Genomic DNA, 20,142 nt, shown 5'->3' with positions numbered 1-20,142 from the left:
ACAACCATTGCCAGTCATCGTTGATAATACAGACGACTACCCCACTTATGGGGGAGTTACATCCTGGGCTCTCACAAACATAAATGAAAATTGTAAGTGGAGAGTACCCTCTAAAAAGCCTCCAAATGCCCTCTCTGCTGCACACTCTCAGCCAGATGGGTGGGGTATAAATAATAAATTATTATTATTATTATTATTATTATTATTATTATTATTACTTCGTTGACAAGAGCACTTGCTTTGCATGCAGAAGGTTCTATATCCAGGAAGGGCCAGGAAGGACCCCTGTTTGAAATGATTTTTCTTCTCTAATACTTTTTAATCTCCTCTCTTGTTTTCTTTCTTTAGGGTTTCCTGTTTCTTGTCTTTTAGTTTTTCTTCCTACGTTCTTTTATACATTAAGTAGCTGTTTGTATCAGTATATTATAACATGATACTTTGTGATGGATATGCAATTTTGTATATCTCTGAATATGTATCAATACATAAATTAAAGAGAGAGAGACATCTTGAAGAAATGGTGTCAGAATAAACAAAGCTTAAACTGGATGGATCAATGGTCTGACTTATAAAAATAATATTCTGGCTGTCCTCTGGTAGAGGCAGCACACTAGGTTCGATCCACCACTAGCAATTATTAGGTTTTCACATAGGGGCATCCATAAAGAAGCATCTGCCCAGAGATTGTATGCTCCCGAAACGAGAGCTAGCAGAAAGCATTCCTTGAATCCTATCACTCACCCGTACAGCCAGGGCAAAGATGCATCTCCGACAGAACCAAGATGAATCCAAGGAGCTCTCATCGGTGCTCACTGCTGGGATATGGCATTGCTGGTGGAAACCTGAGAGGCAAAGTTTTGCAACTACGTCAAGAGGCTGAGCACTTTCTACAGGGTTGCACTAGGCTGAATCCATCACACCATACACTGAAAGTGCCTAGCTCCCCTCCCAAAGATTCCTGGGAACTGTAGCTTGTAAAGGGTGCTGGGAGTTATAGCTCTGCAACGGGCAAACTACAGTTCTCAGGATTCTCACACTCCTGTAACCCCTAGGCTACAATGTCAAGCTACAGAATGATAAACACACACACACACACACACACACACACACACACACCCCTAACAGAAATTTTCAGTCCTTGAACATTGGAACAATCCAACCCATAGTGGATTGATTCACTGTTTGTAAACAGGGCCATGAAATCTGGGGGATCATTTTGGGAAGAGGTCTAACTGTGAGGCTGAGCACCAGAGTGTTATTTGCAGGGGCCAACATTTGAGACGAACCCCTTCCTGCATTTACTCTGGGATCATGAATGTTGTAGAAGGGCCATAGCTCAGTGGCTGAGCACCTGCTTTGCATGCAGAAGGTCCCCAGTTCAAATTCCCAGCATCTCCAAGTATGGTTTGGAGAGACTCCAAAACCCTGGAAAACCATTGCCAGGAAATGTCAACACTGGGAAATATTGAGCTGGATGGACCAATGATCTGACTCAGCTTAAGAAGATTCCCATGTTCCTAGGAATGTCACTCAGCATGCCACTGCCAAGCTCTGACCAAAGGGAAGAACCAGGGAAGCTTCTTGACACCAGCAGGAAGCTGCAGCCATCTAAGGGCCACTTGGAGGCTGCTCTCCTACTGAGGCAAAGGGGGGGGGCAGTCTGGCCCCATCCACCAACCAAAGAGCAACTGGAGGGAGCTTGCTTTCCAGTCTCCTTGACAGAAAGAAAACTAAAGTGCATAACATGAAAGGAAAAGGTATTGGGAGGGAAGAGGAAAAAAGCAAATTGGGGAACCTTAGAGTTGGGCGGGGCAGAATCATCTTATTATTTACCGTATTTTTCGCTCCATAGGGCGCACCTGACCATAGGGCACACCTAGTTTTCAGAGGGGGAAATCAAGGGGGAAAATATGATTTCCTCCCCCCAGCTCTGGGAGCAGCGGACAGGCTGCAGGCAGTCTGTGCACTTCTCCCAGACCTTCTCCATGCTTTTGCGGGAGGTGGGGGAATTCCCCCATCTCCCGCAAAAGCCCACAGGAGCCACACACCTTTTAAGGAGCACACGGCTCCTGCGGGCTTTTCTACGAGGAGGGAGAAGGGACTGACGCAGCCAGTCAGTCCCTTCTCCCTCCTGGGGAAAAGCCCGCAGGAGCCGCACAGAGCTTGTGTGCGGCTCTTGGGGGCTTTTCCCACCTGCCTCCCCCCTGCATTCGCTCCATAGGACGCACACACATTTTCCCTTGCTTTTTAGGAGGGAAAAAGTGAGCCCTATAGAGCAAAATATACGGTATTCTTACATGCCACTCTAGGAGCCTTTTAGATCTGGAGAGCAGGGCTTTTTTTTTTTTTTTTTTTAAGAGACTTCCCGCTGACCTAATAATGATACAGCAAGCTTGCTGAGCGATAAAGGCATTCTCATTGCTGCCATTTTCTGCCTCACCCCCCACCCCAAGCCCCTAACACAGGGTGGTGGAACTTCCAGGACATTCTTCTTACCAAGTCCACATTTCCCGCATATCAGTATGTCATTCAGGGGGGATTTTGTCCTTTCCATACAGATGTTACACATTGACTCTTCACCAGGGAGACCAGCTGAAAAAGAAGACGAATGTCAGCAGCAATCGCCACAACCGCTTGGAAAAAGGATGTAGTACCATTGTACTGTTGAGAGTATATTAACCTATGGTCTGTTTGTGTGGTTTGGGAGCTGCACGGTCAGGGGAAAAACAATGCTGTCCAGGGTTGTAAAGACTGCAGAGAGATTAATTGGGTGCACTCTTCCCACCTTGGGTCAAATTTATGCTTCCAGGTACCATAAGAAAGCTGCAGAGATAATGCAGGATAGTGCGCACCCCGGAAATGATCTCTTTCAGCTTCTGCCTTCTGGAAGAAGGTACAGGGTTATAAAGACTAGGACTAGCCGCCTGAGAAACAGTTTTTATCCAAATGCGATTTTTGTTTTAAAGGCAGTGTAAGGTAGCCTCTGTGGGAGTATATTGTATTTAATTATGGGGTATCAGAGTTTTTAGAGGGTTAACCAGGCTGGGATAGCTGGGTTAGCAGGCTTGTTGGTTTTGAATGTCTGATGTAGATCTTTTTCAATTTTGTTGTTCTGTATCGGGGTAAAGGTAAAGGTACCTCTGCCCGTCAGGGCCAGTCGTGACCAACTCTAGGATTGCGCGCTCATCTCACTCAAGAGGCCGGGAGCCGGTGCTGTTCGAAGACACTTCCGGTCACGTGGCCAGCGTGACGAAGCTACTCTGGCGAGCCAGCACCAACGCAGCACACGGAAACGCCGTTTACCTTCCCGCTATAAAGCGGTCCCTATTTATCTACTTGCACTTAGGAGTGCTTTTGAACTGCTATGTTGACAGGAGCTGGGACCGAACGACGGGAGCTCACCCCGTCGCGGGGATTCGAACCGCCGACCATACGATCGGCAAGCCCTAGGCATTGAGGCTTTACCCACAGCACCACCCGCGTCCCCACAAATGTAGCCATAGTCTTGCTTATAACAGTTCTTGTGCCAGCAAAAGTTTCAGGGTGGACATACGGCTTCATTTCAAATTGGTGCATGCCCCATAGCCAGGAGCAGAACGACTTTGAAACTAATTAAGCTTAAGCTTAAGGGCCTCTAATCCTGAGAGGCCCCAGAAGGAATGTTAGTCCTCATTGCTTAAACATTTTGGGTTTAGTAGATCCAATCTGAGTCTCACAACTCAAACCGATTAATTTTTTATTGTGTATATTTCAACAATTCCAAAGTTTGAGAGTCAGCAGCACAGATGTTACAATGGTGGAGTGTCACTGGAAGTTGGCTGTTCTGCTGCGACTAATGTATCCCCCCCCTTTAAAAAAAAAAATCAGAGGTGGGTTTTCTGACTGGATGAATATGCTCAGAACTCTGGAAATTCCTGAAGACAGCATGGAATATAAGGGGGGCAATGTTGTGTTGGATAACAAAAAAGTCAAAAATACTGTGGATCAGCAACTTGAAGAACAGATGAGAAAAACCATACAGTACTATTTTGAAGTATTGAAAAGAGTTGTAGCCGACTGCTTGATAATCCAGTTAAGTAAGAGGACTGGCCCATAAGAGCAGATTGCAAAAAAAGATTCAAGTTCTTCTCAGAACTGATGAACAATTCTGAAATTGATGTGGACATTAATAAACTGATAATATCATATTACAAAGATGATATTGACCACAAATTAGTAAATGGGTATTATCAGTTGAAAGAATATTTGCACCTTAGGAAAACCCAGAACACAGAATAAATGATGCCATCTAAAATTCAAGGCCTGGAGGTCTTCAGCCTATATGTGAGCCACACGTAACTGAAGTGTTGCCCAATATTACTGCTGCACTTAAGCTGTACTTGACAATGCCTGTCATGAGATGTGGAGCCGAAATGAATTTTTCAAAGCTATTCTTTATAAGCTCTCATATGATGAAACTGTATGTAACTATGTTGCTAGAAAAGTTAGAAAAAGAGAGTTTTGTAAAATGTGCTCCATGTAGTACGTATTTTCATAGGCATCTAAAATAGAAGATTATACTGACTGTGGTATTTTCTATGTTTTATTTCATCATTCTATGATGTATTTTGCATGTATATAACATTTTCCTAATTTTCATGCCCCCATAACTTGAAAACTATGAGGCACGGAGGTGTGGGAATTATTCACACCAGTGATGTCACCATGTGAGATAATCCAGCACAGCAAATTTAATCAAAATCCAAGATGTAGTAGCTAGATTTTTTTTTAAAGCAGTCGTGGAACAACCTCACTGAAGAGGATGACAGTGGTCACCCAGACCTCACTGCTGGTTGCTTAAGGGACCCCTAAATGTAGGTCTGCCACAGTCCACAGCTTCCTGCTGAAGCCCTGTAATTTTTTTATACCACAGATGGTCCAGATTTATCTAGCCTGTAGTCTAGATTGCAGGAATATCAATTTAGGGGGGGGGGACTTCACAACTGTAGGAAAAACAACAGGAATGTAACAAAATGTTCTAGGAGGTTCTATGATATTGTTCTTTTCAACAAAATATAATAATATCTGGCTGGAAAGCTTTGATATTAGTCAGAGGACCTAGCTCTGGTTCACCAGATGCTTGCTGTCTCATCTTGCGCTATTTGTTAAAATAACTGAGGACTATTAAAGTGAAAGAAAGGTGTTTGTCAAGCAAAAAAAAATTTAAAAAATCCAGGTTTTGTCTTGCTTCCGTTGCACTATGGTGCAAGAGCTGCCTCTTCATAAGGCACCAATGCAGTAATTTTGGAGAAGCATTGAACAGCAAAGAATAAAGAGGAATGGTGTGTGGCCGCGCCAGTAAATTTACCACTATTACACTATTATTGTATCAATGCATGTTGCAGAAAACACCAGCAAGAAAACCCCCAAAGGGGGAAAACTCCCTGTCTGGAACCCTGGAGAGCAGCTGCCACTCAATGTGGACAATATTGAACTAGGCAGACCAATAGCCTGACTTGGTATAAGGCAGCTTCCTATGTTCTAGCATCAAAAACTCCTGTAAATTGGGAGCACAGGAAATTGCCTTATAATCAATCTGACCGTTCCCGCTCATTATCGTCCACAATGAGCTGAGCAAGTCAAGGTTGGTATGTGAAGGTTGTGTTTACAGGAGAACCATGGGAGAAAGACAGAACAGGACGTAAGTAAAGGATTGTTATTAGAAGCTGTGGTAGGGCAAGAGATAAGAAAGCTAGAAGCTTAATGTTATGACTCATAGAAAAACTATTAGAATTGAGCTGAAGGTGAAAGTAATGCTACACATGGACATTACTGCCCCATTGCTTGTAAGTGCTGTTTTCATATTTGGTGTGCCACCCACTCTCTCCCTACTTGCTGATTGCGTCAGTTGTGTCACACAAGCCTTGGAACACCTAAATAAACATCCTGTTTTGCTGACAATGAGGGGTGGGTGGGTGTCTGGATTCTCTTGGCCATTCCAGGGCATTGGGCTTGAACCCCAGTATCTCTCAAACACTATGATCCTTCAAACCTAACACATCAGGGAGAAGCTCTACACTAGAGCCATTTGTTTCAGGAAGTCTCGTTGTGTGTTTCAAAATGGCACCTGCCTACCCCTGAAATTTAACATGGTACATTCTGCTCCCACACTTCAAGATCCCCCTCCATTGTTCCACTACCACCAGCATGTAGGCTGGGCCCATGCAGAAGTCCCAGAGAAGACTGCAGACTCACTCACCGTGCTGGATGTCTTTCCAAAGCACCCAGTATTTGGAGTTGTCTTCAAAGGTCATCAAGCAACTCTGTTTGGAACCGCTCACCTGCAAACATGGAAACCAGGGGGCAGAGAGAGAAAAACTATTAGGAACCAATGGTTCACACAAGATATTAACACAAGCAAGACTGGTACAATAATGAGGTGGAATGAAACAATTACTTCAGCTGGTGGGCATGGAGGGCAGAAAACTGATGTCCCACAAGCACCCCCCACTCACTTCATTATTACATTGGCTTGGCACCCCCTCCTCACTGCCTCACTTTGCTCTGAGATTTCAGTGGGACTATGACTGACGTGTTCTCAACCTCTCATTGAAATCAACAGCAATATAAGGTGCTTACTTTTGATTTGATTTGCACACACTCTGTGCAGAATATGAATAAAAAGTGAATATCTTCCTAATGTTCCCAAAAGCATAAATGATGTTTTGTTACTCTCCATGAGAATAGGACCCAGCATTCTTTGTCTCAGGAAAATGATTTATTTTTTCCAATAAAGAAGCTTTTTTTAATCTAAAAAAACCACTTTCTTTACCCTCTTGATCTTCCCAAGGTAATAGAGCCCATCAGTCCAGCAGCACAAGACGTTCTGTCCTTCCGTTAGCTTGAGCATCAGTTCTTGACGGCTTTTACGGTTCTTGGCGACTGTATCCGCCGTGGATTGGTCAACAGGTCTGCTGCCCGCAAGCACAGGCTCAACACTAGCACTCTCCATGACCCTGAGTGGACACTGATGGTAAAACATGAATTTTTTAAAAATTATTTTTTACATTTTAAAATTCAGCTTCGTTAATGAAGGTCAGGAGATACCAAACTTTTCCAGCTGGCAGGCCCACCTGGAACTCGAAGAAAGTGCCAACGCACAAAGCACAAAATGGCAGCTGCATGTGATATGAAATAAATAAATAAATATAATAATAATAATAATAATAATAATAATAATAATAATAATATCTGGGTGGCTTCCAACATAACACATAACACAAAATAACATAACACAAAACGGCCATTCCCAGAGATCCACGGGGAAAAGGATGGGTTCTTAAACCACTCTGGGAATTGTATACCTGTGTAGGGAATAGGGGTCTCCTAACAACTCTCAGCGGGCTGGGACGCGGGTGGCGCTGTGGGTTAAACCACAGAGCCTAGGACTTGCTGATCAGAAGGTCAGCGGTTCAAATCCCCATGACGGGGTGAGCTCCCGTTGCTCGGTCCCTGCTCCTGCCAACCTAGCAGTTCGAAAGCATATCAACGTGCAAGTAGATAAATAGGAACCGCTATGGCGGGAAGGTAAACAGCATTTCTGTGCGCTGCTCTGGTTCGCCAGAAACGGCTTAGTCATGCTGGCCACATGACCCGGAAGCTGTACACCGGCTCCCTCGACCAATAAAGCGAGATGAGTGCTGCAACCCCAGAGTCGGTCACGACTGGACCTAATGGTCAGGGGTCCCTTTACCTTTTAACAACTCTCAGCACCCTGAACAGACTACAACTCCCAGGATTCTTTGGGGGAAGACACAACAGCTTAAAGCAGCATGGCACTGTTTTACATGTATAGTGCAGACGGGGTCCATGTGGAGGCCAACAGGCTGTGGAAGCCACCATTTACTGAGGGTGATGTTTGCCCTGATTACATCACAAAACCACAACCCCCACATGGAACTCTTTTGGTTCAAAAAACTGGAGGCCCAGCCAACAAGCCAGTAGCATGGACCGCCCGAACTATGATCTATTTTTATCTCTTTGTTGGCGGCGGATGCCTTTGCTCAGCAGAGACTATGGAATTGAAAAGCCTACAAGATCAGCTGAGCCAACAACATCTAACAGGTCACTCTCCCAACATCTGGCAAGCAGATGCCTTGCACAATCTGTTGGAGCATGACCCTTTGGTCATGTGTTGCTGCTGGCTGGTCAGGATCCAAGGGTTGTGCGCAGAACACTCTGCAACAAGGCCTGGGTGCCAGTATCTGCCTCACTGAGCTCACACTGGACAGCAGCTCAGAAATGCAGGGCAGCAATGGTGAGTCTCAGGGTTACGTATATTCCCAGTGGTCGACATCACCTCAAGCTGGGACTTCAGTATTAGAAGGTGATCAAATACAGGTGAGTGGGATCGTCTTGGCAACTCTGGTGGCTTCAGCTAGGAATTGCATGGTTTATAAAGGGAACCTGGGATAGGAGGCATGATGTAGCCTGAGCACTAAAACACAATGATTACTGTAATGCACTCTGTGTGGGGCTGCCCACAATTTTTATTGCACGCAGGCAACTTCTAGGACCTACAGGTGAGAGCTGAGTGCAGGGTGGGGACCAAAGATGGACAAAATACCAGTAGGGGCATGACATGTTCTCCACCAGAGGTATTAGTCCTCCACTAACACTCTACAATACAATGAACATCAACAAAAGACCCAGAGTAAAATCTGGTGAGGAAGCACAATTCACCCATCCCTCCACAAAACCAGATAACTGCTCATAACTTTGGGAGTGACCAGTTCTGCAAACATGTCCAGTGTGCGATAGCACCACACCCCAGGAAGCAGCTTCAAATGGCCACTTAAACTAGGGTAGCCTAGGGGTCTCAAATCCTCAGTGAGTTAGGGACTTCCCTTGCATGCTATGATGGGCTCTGGTGGATTGAACGGACAAGACCAATAGTGAGTCCAATGGTCAAGAAAGCAGTTTCTGCATGTGCTGTAGAGGGAAGTGAGGGGCCGATGGGACTCATCAACCTGGAAGTTGGCCCATCTAGGAGAAGGAAAACTCTGATCCTAAGATATGCCTTGTGGAATATCTTTGGGAGAAGATGGTAAACCCTACATAGATCTGGAGTGGTCTAAGATGGTTGGACGGCACCTTGTATGCCTCCTTCCACAACTCCTGAAGCCAAGCTGATGCCAAATGTATAGTTCTGCTTTCCTTTGGACCACATCAGGGAGGCTGAGAGAGGGGTCTTCCCATCTGGGGAGCCCAGGACCTCCATACACACTGCCCAGACTTGTGTCCCAGGGAGGTCACTAATGCAGCAGTTTTACTTCACCCTTGGAGGTGCACTCCATTGTCCCTTGAAACAGATGAATGCTTACAACATTGTATTCTATTCTGCTTTGTTGTATAGATTTATTTAGCCACCTTGGGCAGGTTTCTCAGAGACAAAAAAATGGGTTGTATCCAATTAAATTCTACTCAGAGTAGACTTAGCAAAATTAATGGACCTAAATGAGTCATGTCCTTCATTTCATTTCAAAGTGAGTAGGACTAACACTGGATACAATGGATTATCATTGAATCATTATTAATAGTTTTAATGGATATTATTTAGTTGATCTTCAATTCATTACTGTGGTTGGGCATTTACACATTATTGTCTTGAAAGAATCTTTGTTTGGAAAGGCAGGACATAAACCGGTTTCAAAAAAATTAAATGAGCTTATTCTTATTAATTTATATACTAAATTATTAATATTAAATATTAATTAAATCCTGCTCAGATTAGACCCACTGAAATTAGTGGACCTAAATTTCTCATGTCTATTTTTAATTGCTCTACTCCTCATAATCTAAACTGGAATATAACCTACATAAGTTATAGCACCATCTATGTACATTGTGCTTTACAAAGAACAGGTTGAAGAGGTTTCTGCCAGCATTCCAAAATTAGCCGGGCACCAGTCAATTTTGCAACTGGCAACCAGCATTTTGCAGCTGGATGGAGACGTCTGGGGGCTGCCTGGCTTCAGTCAGCTGGTCTGCTGGGCACCGCAGCAGCAAAAAATGGGTGACGTTTGGTGCCACGCTACTCTGCAGACCAACTGATCCACCTGACAGCAAATAAAAAAATATTTATTTTTTTTGCTGCCATGTTGTTGTTGTTGTTTAGTCGTTTAGTCGTGTCCGACTCTTCGTGACCCCATGGACCAGAGCACGCCAGGCACTTCTGTCTTCCACTGCCTCCCGAAGTTTGGTCAGACTCATGTTTGTAGCTTCGAAGACACTATCCAACCATCTTGTCCTCTGTCGTCCCCTTCTCCTTGTGCCCTCCATCTTTCCCAACATCAGGGTCTTTTCCAGGGAGTCTTCTCTTCTCATGAGGTGGCCAAAGTATTGGAGCCTCAGCTTCACGATCTGTCCTTCCAGTGAGCACTCAGGGCTGATTTCCTTAAGAATGGATCGGTTTGTTCTTCTTGCAGTCCATGGGACTCTCAAGAGTCTCCTCCAGCACCATAATTCAAAAGAATCAATTCTTCGGCGATCTGCCTTCTTTATGGTTTTGCTGCCATACTGCCAGGCAAATCACCTGGTATGGTGGCGCAGCAGCAGGAAAAAAAAATTTTGCCTAGACATTTTGTTTTTGAACCCACAAACTACCGTATTTTTCACTCTATAAGACACACTTTTTCCCTCCTAAAAAGTAAGGGGAAATGCGTGTGTGTGTTATGGAGCGAATGCAGGCTGTGCAGCTATCCCAGAAGCCAGAACAGTGAGAGGGATCACTGCGCAGCGCTCTCACTTGCTGTTCTAGCTTCTGGCTTAGCCGGGCGCAACCTCTTCAGGGCACGGGGAGCCTTCATCCCGCTGCCCTGAAGAGGCTGTGGAGCTCTTGGGGTTTTTTTCAGGAGGTGGGGGAAAGGACAGAGTGCGCAGCTCTGTCCCTTTCCCCACCTCCTGGAAAAGCCCGCAAAAGCCGTGCTCCCTTTAAAGAGCCATGCAGAGTGTGTGTGCGGCTCTTGGGGGCTTTTCCCTGAGGAGGAAGAAGGGCAACCCATCAGTGACGGGCTGCCCTTCTCCCTCCTCAGGGAAAAGCCTGCAAGCGCCGCACACACGCTCCACGTGGCTAGTGAAAGGGAGTGCTGAGCAGAGCATGGAATGCATACAGGCTCTGCTCAGCACTCCGTTTAAAGAATATTTTTTTCTTTGCATTCCTCCTCTAAAAAGTAGGTACATCTTATGGTCAGGTGCGTCTTATGGGGCGAAAAATACAGTAGGTCCCAGGATCCACATGGCTCCTTGGTTTCTTTCCTATCCCAATTTCTAACACTGGTTTCTGCCCCTGGGGAGCTTACAATTAAGGAAGACATCAGAGGAAGGGGGGAAGGGGGAGTAAGATAACAGGAGGGCATATGATTGTTTCAGGAACTAATTGTCTGATTGGGTGTAAGGCTACTTCCTAAGGAAGTTTCTTTGGACAGCTGTTCCTTAACTTTATTTTGCCAGCTGAGGAAGCCAGCGCCAATTAGCAGCAGGATACAGCAGGCGCAGTCTGTTGCTTGTTAAATCAGTGCTGGAGATTGAGGCAGGTCAGGTTCCAAAGAAGCTCATTCTGTGTTCAGTTCCAAACTATGAGAAACCGCCTCTGGTTTTCCAAGAAAAAGGTCTGGAGTTCATTGGATTTGCTTCTCCAGCCTCACAATTACACAACGCACAAACCTGAAGGGACTCCAAATCTCCTTAGACAAACACATAATCACCACCCATCTTTACCAGGAAGCCTTTGGCACAATATTGCCACATGTCTTAACAGCTCTTGATTTCATTATTGATCCTATTGTCAGCTTGAGCCCCACAAGGGGTGCTTATCTTAAAAGGTGATGTGTAAATCTATGAAATATATAAATAAAGCCATAGCGCACTGGGATGTAAACCAATGCTAGGCCTACTCAGAGTAGAACCACTGAAATTAATAGCCAAGACTATGGCCACATTCACACCATACATTTAAAATGATATAAAGGTAAAGGGACCCCTGACCATTAGATCCAGTCGTGGCCGACTCTGGGGTTGCGACGCTCATCTCGCTTTATTGGCCGAGGGAGCCGGTGTACAGCTTCTGGGTCATGTGGCCAGCATGACTAAGCCACTTCTGGCAAACCAGAGCAGCACACGGAAATGCCGTTTACCTTCCTGCCAGAGCAGTACCTATTTATCTACTTGCACTTTGATGTGCTTTCGAACTGCTAGGTTGGCAGGAGCAGGGATCGAGCAATGGGAGCTCACCCCGTCGCAGGGATTCGAACCACTGACCTTCTGATTGGCAAGTCCTAGGCTCTGTGGTTTAACCCACAGCGCCACCTGCATCCCTTAAAATGATATGCTACCACTTTAAACAGTCATGGCTCCCCACCCCCACAAATAATTCTGGGTCCTATAGTTTGTTAAGGGTACTTAAAGCTGCTATCAGACCCCCGCTTCATAGACTTCTCTGTACAGAAGAAGAACTGATTGTTAAAGCCCCCTGAGAATTGTATCTCTATGAGGGGAATGGGGGGGGGGGTCCTGTTCCCAGCTGCCAGCGCCCTTAACAAACTACAGCCCTCATAATTCTTATGGGGAAGCTATGCTGTTTTGCAGTGGTATCACAGCACTTTAAATAGGAAATGATATATGATAGCCACATTCAAATTTCTCATGGAAGATGGCGAAAGCCTCTTTTCTCCTGCTCTGGAAGGTAGGACCAGTAGCAATGGATTCAAGTTACAAGACAGGAGAGTCCAACTAAACATCAGGAAGAACTATTTTATTAAAGCTTTTTCATAATACAATACAATAAACTAATCTAATAAACAAAAACAGAGGAAGAAAAAGAAAACTCTCAAGGGTAGTTCTTAACCCTTTTCTCACGAAGAAAGGGATGGACCGCCAGCCTCTCACCTGGGAGCTTCCCTTTCTTCTCCCAGATGTTTCTAAGCAGAGGTTGGATGGCCACCTGTAATGGATGTTTTATCTGAGATTCCTGCCTTGCACGGGGTTAGACTAGAGGACCCTCACGGTCCCTTTCTAACTCTGCAATTCTATGATTCTAAGAAATGCATGGTGTGAACATGATATTACTTAAGTTCATTAAGTTCTTTGGGTTTACTCTGGGTAAAACTTAGTTGGCTGTAATCCATCATAACTAGAAGAGATGCTTGTTCCTCTACATAGTTTATGCTGCTTCCATTTCCCTCTTCTCTCTCTGTCATCTCCCCCACACACCCTTGGTCACATTTTACACTGCAAGCTCCTCAGGACAGGGACCTGTCAACCAGAGCTTTTGCCAAAGGGCTCTGCACATTGACGACACTAGATAAATAAATAAAGGTTCTTGAGAGCAATAATAATAATCAGTAGCCCATGACACGGAGGGGCACCACTGCTCACCTGACCTCCAAGCAGTTGCTTTGATGCTGCCTACCAGGAGGAAGACACGGGTGGCGGGACACGGGTGGCGCTGTGGGTAAAACCTCAGTGCCTAGGGCTTGCCGATCGTATGGTCGGCGGTTCGAATCCCCGCGGCGGTGTGAGCTCCCGTCTTTCGGTCCCAGCTCCTGCCCACCTAGCAGTTCGAAAGCACCCCTAAGTGCAAGTAGATAAATAGGGACCGCTTTATAGTGGGAAGGTAAACAGCGTTTCCGTGTGCTGCGCTGGTGCTGGCTCGCCAGAGCAGCTTCGTCACGCTGGCCACGTGACCTGGAAGTGTCTTTGGACAGTGCTGGCTCCCGGCCTCTTAAGTGAGATGAGCGCACAACCCTAGAGTCGGACACGACTAGCCCGTACAGGCAGGGGTACCTTTACCTTTACCAGGAGGAAGCAGGGAGAAAGTGATGAGATTGGCACAGTGCAGATGCACCGGAAGAGCCAAACGGGTACTCCTGCCAACGCATTTGCACCACTCTGACCTCACCGTCTCTCCCTCTCCCAGTAAGCAGCAGCAACACAACTAACCATAGGGGCAGGTGAGGGGCAGGTTCCCAAAGATTATCATTATTATTATTTTGTGTGCAGGTGTGGGTGTCTGCACATATGTGTATTTTTGTATGCAATGTTTGGCAGGAAATAAGACAGTAAATAACAAATAACAAACTAAATATTGATGTATGTAATTTTTATTTCTTAATTATATTTAGTGGTAGTATGGCTGTATTGTTTTTTGTAACATAAAAACATTCGATAAAAATTATTTGAAAAAGAAAAAAAAGAGAAGCAGGTTCCCAAAGTCAGGTGAGGGGCAGGTTCCCCACCATGCCTTCTGCTACTGGAACTTATTATTCTACAAAAAGGCTAAGGAGTAAACCATATACAAATCTGGAGTGGAGTCCCCAAGGCAGTCAGATGGCGTCTTGTATGCCTCCTTCCTGCACCTCCTGCAGCCAACCTGGTGCCAAACATCTTGTTCTGCTTTGGCCCACATCAGTTTTTTTAATATTATTATTATTATTATTATTATCATCATCATCATCATCATCATCATCATCATCATCATTTATTCATTTCCCATTTGACACATTACATCCATACAAGCTTTGCCTTAGTCTTATATAGACTTCCCAACTTAACTTCCATCGACACTCTATTTCAAATTTTTAGTTTGCTACAACTCTTTACATTTTCTCTCCCCCCCCCTTATTATTTCTCTTTTCTTTTCTTTGTCTTGCCTACTGCTGCTCATAGGCTTATCCTACTTGCAAGTTAACCTTGATACCACTCTAAAGTATTCTTCGAAAAGCTCCCACTTGCCTCTTCTTCTTTTCATCACAATTTCTTATTTTGGTTGTCGAACTTGCTAACTAAACAAAATCTATTAACTTCTGCAACCATTGATCCTTTGTTGGAACAATAATTTCTTTCCAATTTTTTTGCATAAGCTTTCCTTGCAGCCACAGTTGCATATAAAAATAGGTTCCTTGTTTTCTTAGGTATATCTTCCCCCATTATTGCCAGCAATAAGGCTTCTGGCCTTTTTGGGAAGGTGAATTTAAGGTGAGTTCCTCATATATCATTTCCCAACCCCCAAACTTACATTGCCACCACATATGATATAGAGAGCCTCCTTTTTCTAAACATTTCCAATATGCATTAGATCCTCTCTTGTGCATTCTGGCACGTTTACTTGGCATCAGATACCATCTATATACCATTTTGAAGATGTTCTCTTGAATTGCATAGCAGGCCGAAAATTTTACTGGCCCATTCCATAATTTTTCCCATGCCAAAAGTTCAATGTTATATCCAATAACTGATGCCCAGTGTATCATCGCCTCTTTCACTTATTCATCTTTAGGTTCCCATTCAAGTAGAGTTCTGTATACTTTAATTTTTTGTTATTTCCCAATATTATTTTCTCAAATTCCAATCCACCTTCTACAAATCCTTTTTCTTTGCCTCTTCTAAATATCTTATTTATTTGGAAATACTGGAATCAATCTGTGACTAGTCTAATCACTTCTTCTTCTTCTTCTTCTCTCTCTCTTTTTAAAGTCTTACAGAGTTATCTTTAAATTCAAGAAGGTCTTTATACATTCCCCGGTTTTCTTCCATGTTCATTTTTTTTACCACAACCACCTCCATTGGAGAAATCCAACATGGGGTCTTCCTTTCTTAACATTTCTCTATATTTTGCCCAAACATTGTACACACTCCTCCTGATCACATAATTTAAAAAACTCTGGTGCACTTTGGCCTTATTATAATACAAATAGCTATGCCACCCAAACCTTAGGTCAAATCCAAGTCAAAAGTTCCTGCATCCTTTAATTCCGCCCACTCCTTCACACACACTAAGCATACAGCCTCAAAGTACAGTCTCAAATGAGGAAATGAGAAACCCCCTCTATTCCTCTATCATCTCTTAGTATTTTATACTTAATCCTTGGTGTTTTTTCTGGCCATATAAAAATTGTTAACAATTTTTTGGGAACATTGTTTAATTTGGACCACATCAGTGAAGCTGAGAGGGAGGTCTTGTCACTTGGGCAGCCCAGGACCTCCATCCACACTGCCTAGGCTTCCACTCCGAGGTCACTTCCAGGCTGCTAATGTACACTTTGTCTCTTGAGACAGGCAGATGCCAACAATAAGGCCACCTTTCCTCTGAAAAAAAGTCTTTTTGTTTTTGTTTGTTTGTTTTTTGTCTACAGGATGAGGTAGAAATGCCACACAGGAATAAATGAATAAATAAACACCCAAAGGAAGTTACAAAACACCAACACCACACACACCTGTAACACAGCCATCTGCTACTACTTGCCTCAATGTCCAGCAGCAGCAGCAGCAGCAGGAACCAAAATCACTTAACTCTGCCTTCTGTGTCTTGGAAAGGCTGTCAAATATCCCAGCACTTCAGGGTGTCAAGCTGTGGTTCCATCTTTCTAGGACTTTGCGGCAGATGTCCAGAGCCCTTCTTAGCAGAAGGAGCACAAAGGTCTCTAAACCCATCAGGTCTGGACTGCAGTGCAGGTGAGTCCATCAGGGCAAGTAGGGCACATCCCCACCAACCTCAGAAAGCCCCCACCTGCCTGCCTTCTTACTTGCAACCAGTTCTGGTAGTGGCCCAGACTGCCAGCTTCTCTGCCTCCTTAGTCTCAGGGTTGCCCTTGTATAAGTCAGCAGGGAAGAGAATGGCAGGGGACTAGACCAGAATTAGTTGGTGCTGCCTCTCATTGGCTCTGGCACCACCTATGACTGCTCTCTCTGCCTTCTGCCCCACCAGGTGCTGCCACTGGACTGTGGTGAGTGAAGGAACGCATAATACCACCTAAAGGGGCACACAAACCCTGCCCTAAGAATCACACTAGACAAGAGTTTCAAAAAGCATGGGGGAAATGCAGAGAACACTTCACAAAACAGTGCCCTAAAATACATACCTGGACTTGTTCCGATCAATATCTGCAGGAGACTTTGTGGATATTTAAGTTATAATTAGAAAAATCTTAATAATTATTCATAAAGGAAACAGCTTATAAGAAGTAAATAAGGAGGCCAGATACAGGATAAAGGAAGTCTTTTATTTGGTTGTTTGTATTGTTGTATGTTATGCTTATTGTATTTCTGTATTGGGGGTGGGGGGTTTATGTTATGTTGGGGGGGAAATGTTCAATAATTTTAAAAAAACACACACACAACAACCCTGTCCTAAGAAGAGCAAGTCTAAAACAACCTGTTCCACCAAATGGGGTGCAGGTGAGGGGGGGGGTGATAGGACAGCCCAGGCATTTCCTTTCCTTTCTTTCTTTTTCATCTCTAATTTAGTTGCCACAATTCGAATGTGAAAATTTGGCATGGTGGTCAGAATTTTTAAACAATACAGGTGGATTTCACACACATCAGCGGTAGCATTTTCATTTTAGCCTACATGCTTTACCTGAGCATAATAATAATGCAAGGGCAGCCCTCCTGGATCAGACAAATCTAGTCTGGTTCAGCATCCCGTTTTCACAGTGGCCAGCCAGATGCCTGCAGGAGACCAGCGAGCAGGATTTGAGCACAAGAACGCTCTGCCCTCCTGCATTTCCCAGTAACTGGAATTCAGTAGCATTGCTGCCTTCAGCCATGCAGGCAGAGCATAGCCTTCATGGCTAGAAGCCAAGGATAGTCCTAAACTCCACGAAGGTGCACAGGATATCAGGTGCTTGGAGCAGCCTGAGAATGATGCACCCCTTTCCCCCAGGTTACACCTGCTCACTGTCCCTCGTTTGCAGTCTCCATGAAAAATTCTACATGGCTGAAATGTACCCTTGATCAGTGATAATGCCACTTGGATGAGAGGCTTCTGCCTGTGGGTGAAAACCCCTGACCATTTGGAAGAATGCAGAGAGAGGAATCACAGGCACATCTGCAGCAGCACAACCAAACTCTCCAAAGGTTTGCCTTCACCCGTGAAGATGCATTCCACCACTGTCTCCCAAAGCAGACACATGTCAACAATATATATATATATTGCAAGAGTCACACCTGTAGCACCATACGCTTTTGGCTCTGGCCCTGCCCACCAGAGGCATGTAGTCCCTAGAAGATTGTCCATGGGGGAAATACAGTACAGCCTTTGAGTGAAAGAGATTCCCTGTCCCTGGTAGACTGTTCCTGAGGATGGAGGTTCCACTGAGCTCTAATACTATTCGACAAACCTATTCTACAAGCCCCATGCCAATTTCCTCCCTCCTCTTCGACGAACTATCAAGACTGTGTCCTCTCTCTACTCAGAATAATCCAGGGGGCATCACTATCTAGGGGGGTGGGGGGCTCTCACTGTAACCAAAGGGAGAGAGTGTGTAGTTGACTAAGAGCCGCGTGTAGTTGACTAAGAGCCGGCTACTCACCGCGCTCTGATTGGCTGATTCAAAAAAAGACCCGTGTAAAAAAATGTTTTTTTTAAGAAAATACATTTTAAGGGGGGGGGGTGTTAACAACACACCGTCTGTCTATTCAAACCGAAAGAAGTCAAAGGATGCGGTTAATAAAAAAAGCGTCGCGCGCACAGGGTATCTCCGCAACTAAGAGTCCCCTATTTCTTATTCATCATATTTACCCAAGTTTGCAAGCAACTGTCAATGAAGTATCTGCACAGTCAGGCGCGTGCACAACCCCCCTTGCGGAATCCCAGTTTTTATCAGGGTTGCTGCAGCCCTACTCGGAGTAGGCCCATTGAAACTGGTGGGCATTGACTCACACCGGCCCATTCATTCTAGTGGGTCTGCTCTCGAGTAGAATTCAGCCGGTTACAGCCCACAACACGAGACTTTTAGTTCCCAAAGGAATACAGAAGCGGTTACACTTTCATTTTTGATAGCAAAACAGGCAGTTTTCTTCCTCTCCGCCCCCACCAACCCGGTACCCTCAGGCGGTTCGATCTTCTGCCCCTTAATTCGGCAGTAGCCCGCACCACGTTCAACTTAAGCGAGCAAAAGGGACACCTTTGCTTTGCAAGGGACGGAGTGCGTGGGCTTGCAAGCGCAACGTGGTTGCGACCCCGAATACACGTTTTACTCGGAAGCAAAGCATCTTTCGCCGAGTTCAATAAGTGACTTGCTCCCTAAGCGAGGATCCACAGCCTAAATATCCACAAACGTAACGATCTTGTCCCGGTTCATCTTTATTTTTTTAAAAATGAACATGCAAGCTGCGTGCCTTAGGTTTTGCAAAATCCTGTAATCCCCCCCCCCACACACACACACAAACAAAGTTTAGGAAATAAATAGAAAACTCTGCAACTCTCTCCTAAGCCACGCCGCCGCTAAAGTTTCTCTGCAAACCCGCTCGCTTGGAGACCTGCCGGACACCCCCTTCTCTGCAACGCGCCCTCGCGGCGCCGCCAAATACAAAATCTTACCGGTTTTCTGTATCAATAAATTTTTCTTTTTTCAGTTCCACTCCTGCTCCATTGGAAAGAAGAAAGTGCCAAAAGTACGGGGCGCAGTGCGCGCAGGGAAAGCACTAAAATGCCTCCCGAACTCACTGAGAGTCCCGCAGCGGGGCTCACAGAGCGGGCTCCCCGCTGCACCCCGTGGCACTTCCCACCAGGTTCAGAAAGGTGTCTGTCTCTCCTCAGGCAGCTGTTGCAGACTGAAGATGCTGAGGATGTGAGGCGCCATCTTCTTTTTTTTTTCCTCTCTCCTTTTTCCCGCGAATTATTTACGTTTTGCTTATGCAATTAGCGCAGGCTGCTTCCCTATTCCCCGCCCACCAGACCGCCCCCGGCTCCTCCTCTGGGTTCCATCCCGCCGGTAGCAGAGCCCTCGCTTCGACTGAGCGAAGGGCGGGGAGGGATACGTTGTCTCCCCCCCGCACTGCCCACCCCTCCAAAAAGAAAAGGAAAAAAAATCACTGCGCAAAGACTGGAGAAAGTTTTGTCTTTGTATACATAACACGACATAACACGATATAGGACTAGGACCAATGTTCGGGATCCATACCCAGCCAGGGCTGTTTACTTGCCTGTCAGTTTAACCTACCTCACAGGGTTGTTGTGAGGATTATATTGGGGGCGGGGAGAACCATGAAGACCACCTCCAACTCCTTGAAGGAGAGATGGGGTAGAAATGTGATAATAAAAGCGTGATGAGTCTCTGTGCTCTGATGTACCTTCAAATTCCACGCTGTCAATAATGAACTGAA

The 20,142-nt window shown here is 45.2% G+C and overlaps 1 protein-coding gene across 1 annotated transcript in view; it reads right to left on the bottom strand.

The window, feature by feature from the left end:
* PHF19 (PHD finger protein 19) overlaps positions 1–19,617 on the bottom strand; it is a 128,444-nt gene extending 108,827 nt beyond the window's left edge. The window contains exons 1-5 of the mRNA XM_081847626.1: positions 19,358–19,617; positions 6,812–7,006; positions 6,239–6,320; positions 2,497–2,592; positions 742–842 (exon numbers count right to left, since the gene is read on the bottom strand). Of these exons, the coding sequence (XP_081703752.1) occupies positions 742–842; positions 2,497–2,592; positions 6,239–6,320; positions 6,812–6,991 (459 nt within the window). The 5' untranslated portion in view covers positions 6,992–7,006; positions 19,358–19,617. The remainder of the gene's footprint in view (positions 1–741; positions 843–2,496; positions 2,593–6,238; positions 6,321–6,811; positions 7,007–19,357) is intronic.
* Positions 19,618–20,142: the final 525 nt, after the last annotated feature.

The sequence above is a fragment of the Podarcis erhardii genome (genome assembly GCF_964252035.2).
Source record: "Podarcis erhardii genome assembly, chromosome: Z".
Lineage (NCBI taxonomy): Eukaryota > Metazoa > Chordata > Lepidosauria > Squamata > Lacertidae > Podarcis > Podarcis erhardii.
The sequence above is the reverse complement of the archived record's forward strand: the minus strand, read 5'-3'. Positions and strand labels throughout refer to the sequence as shown.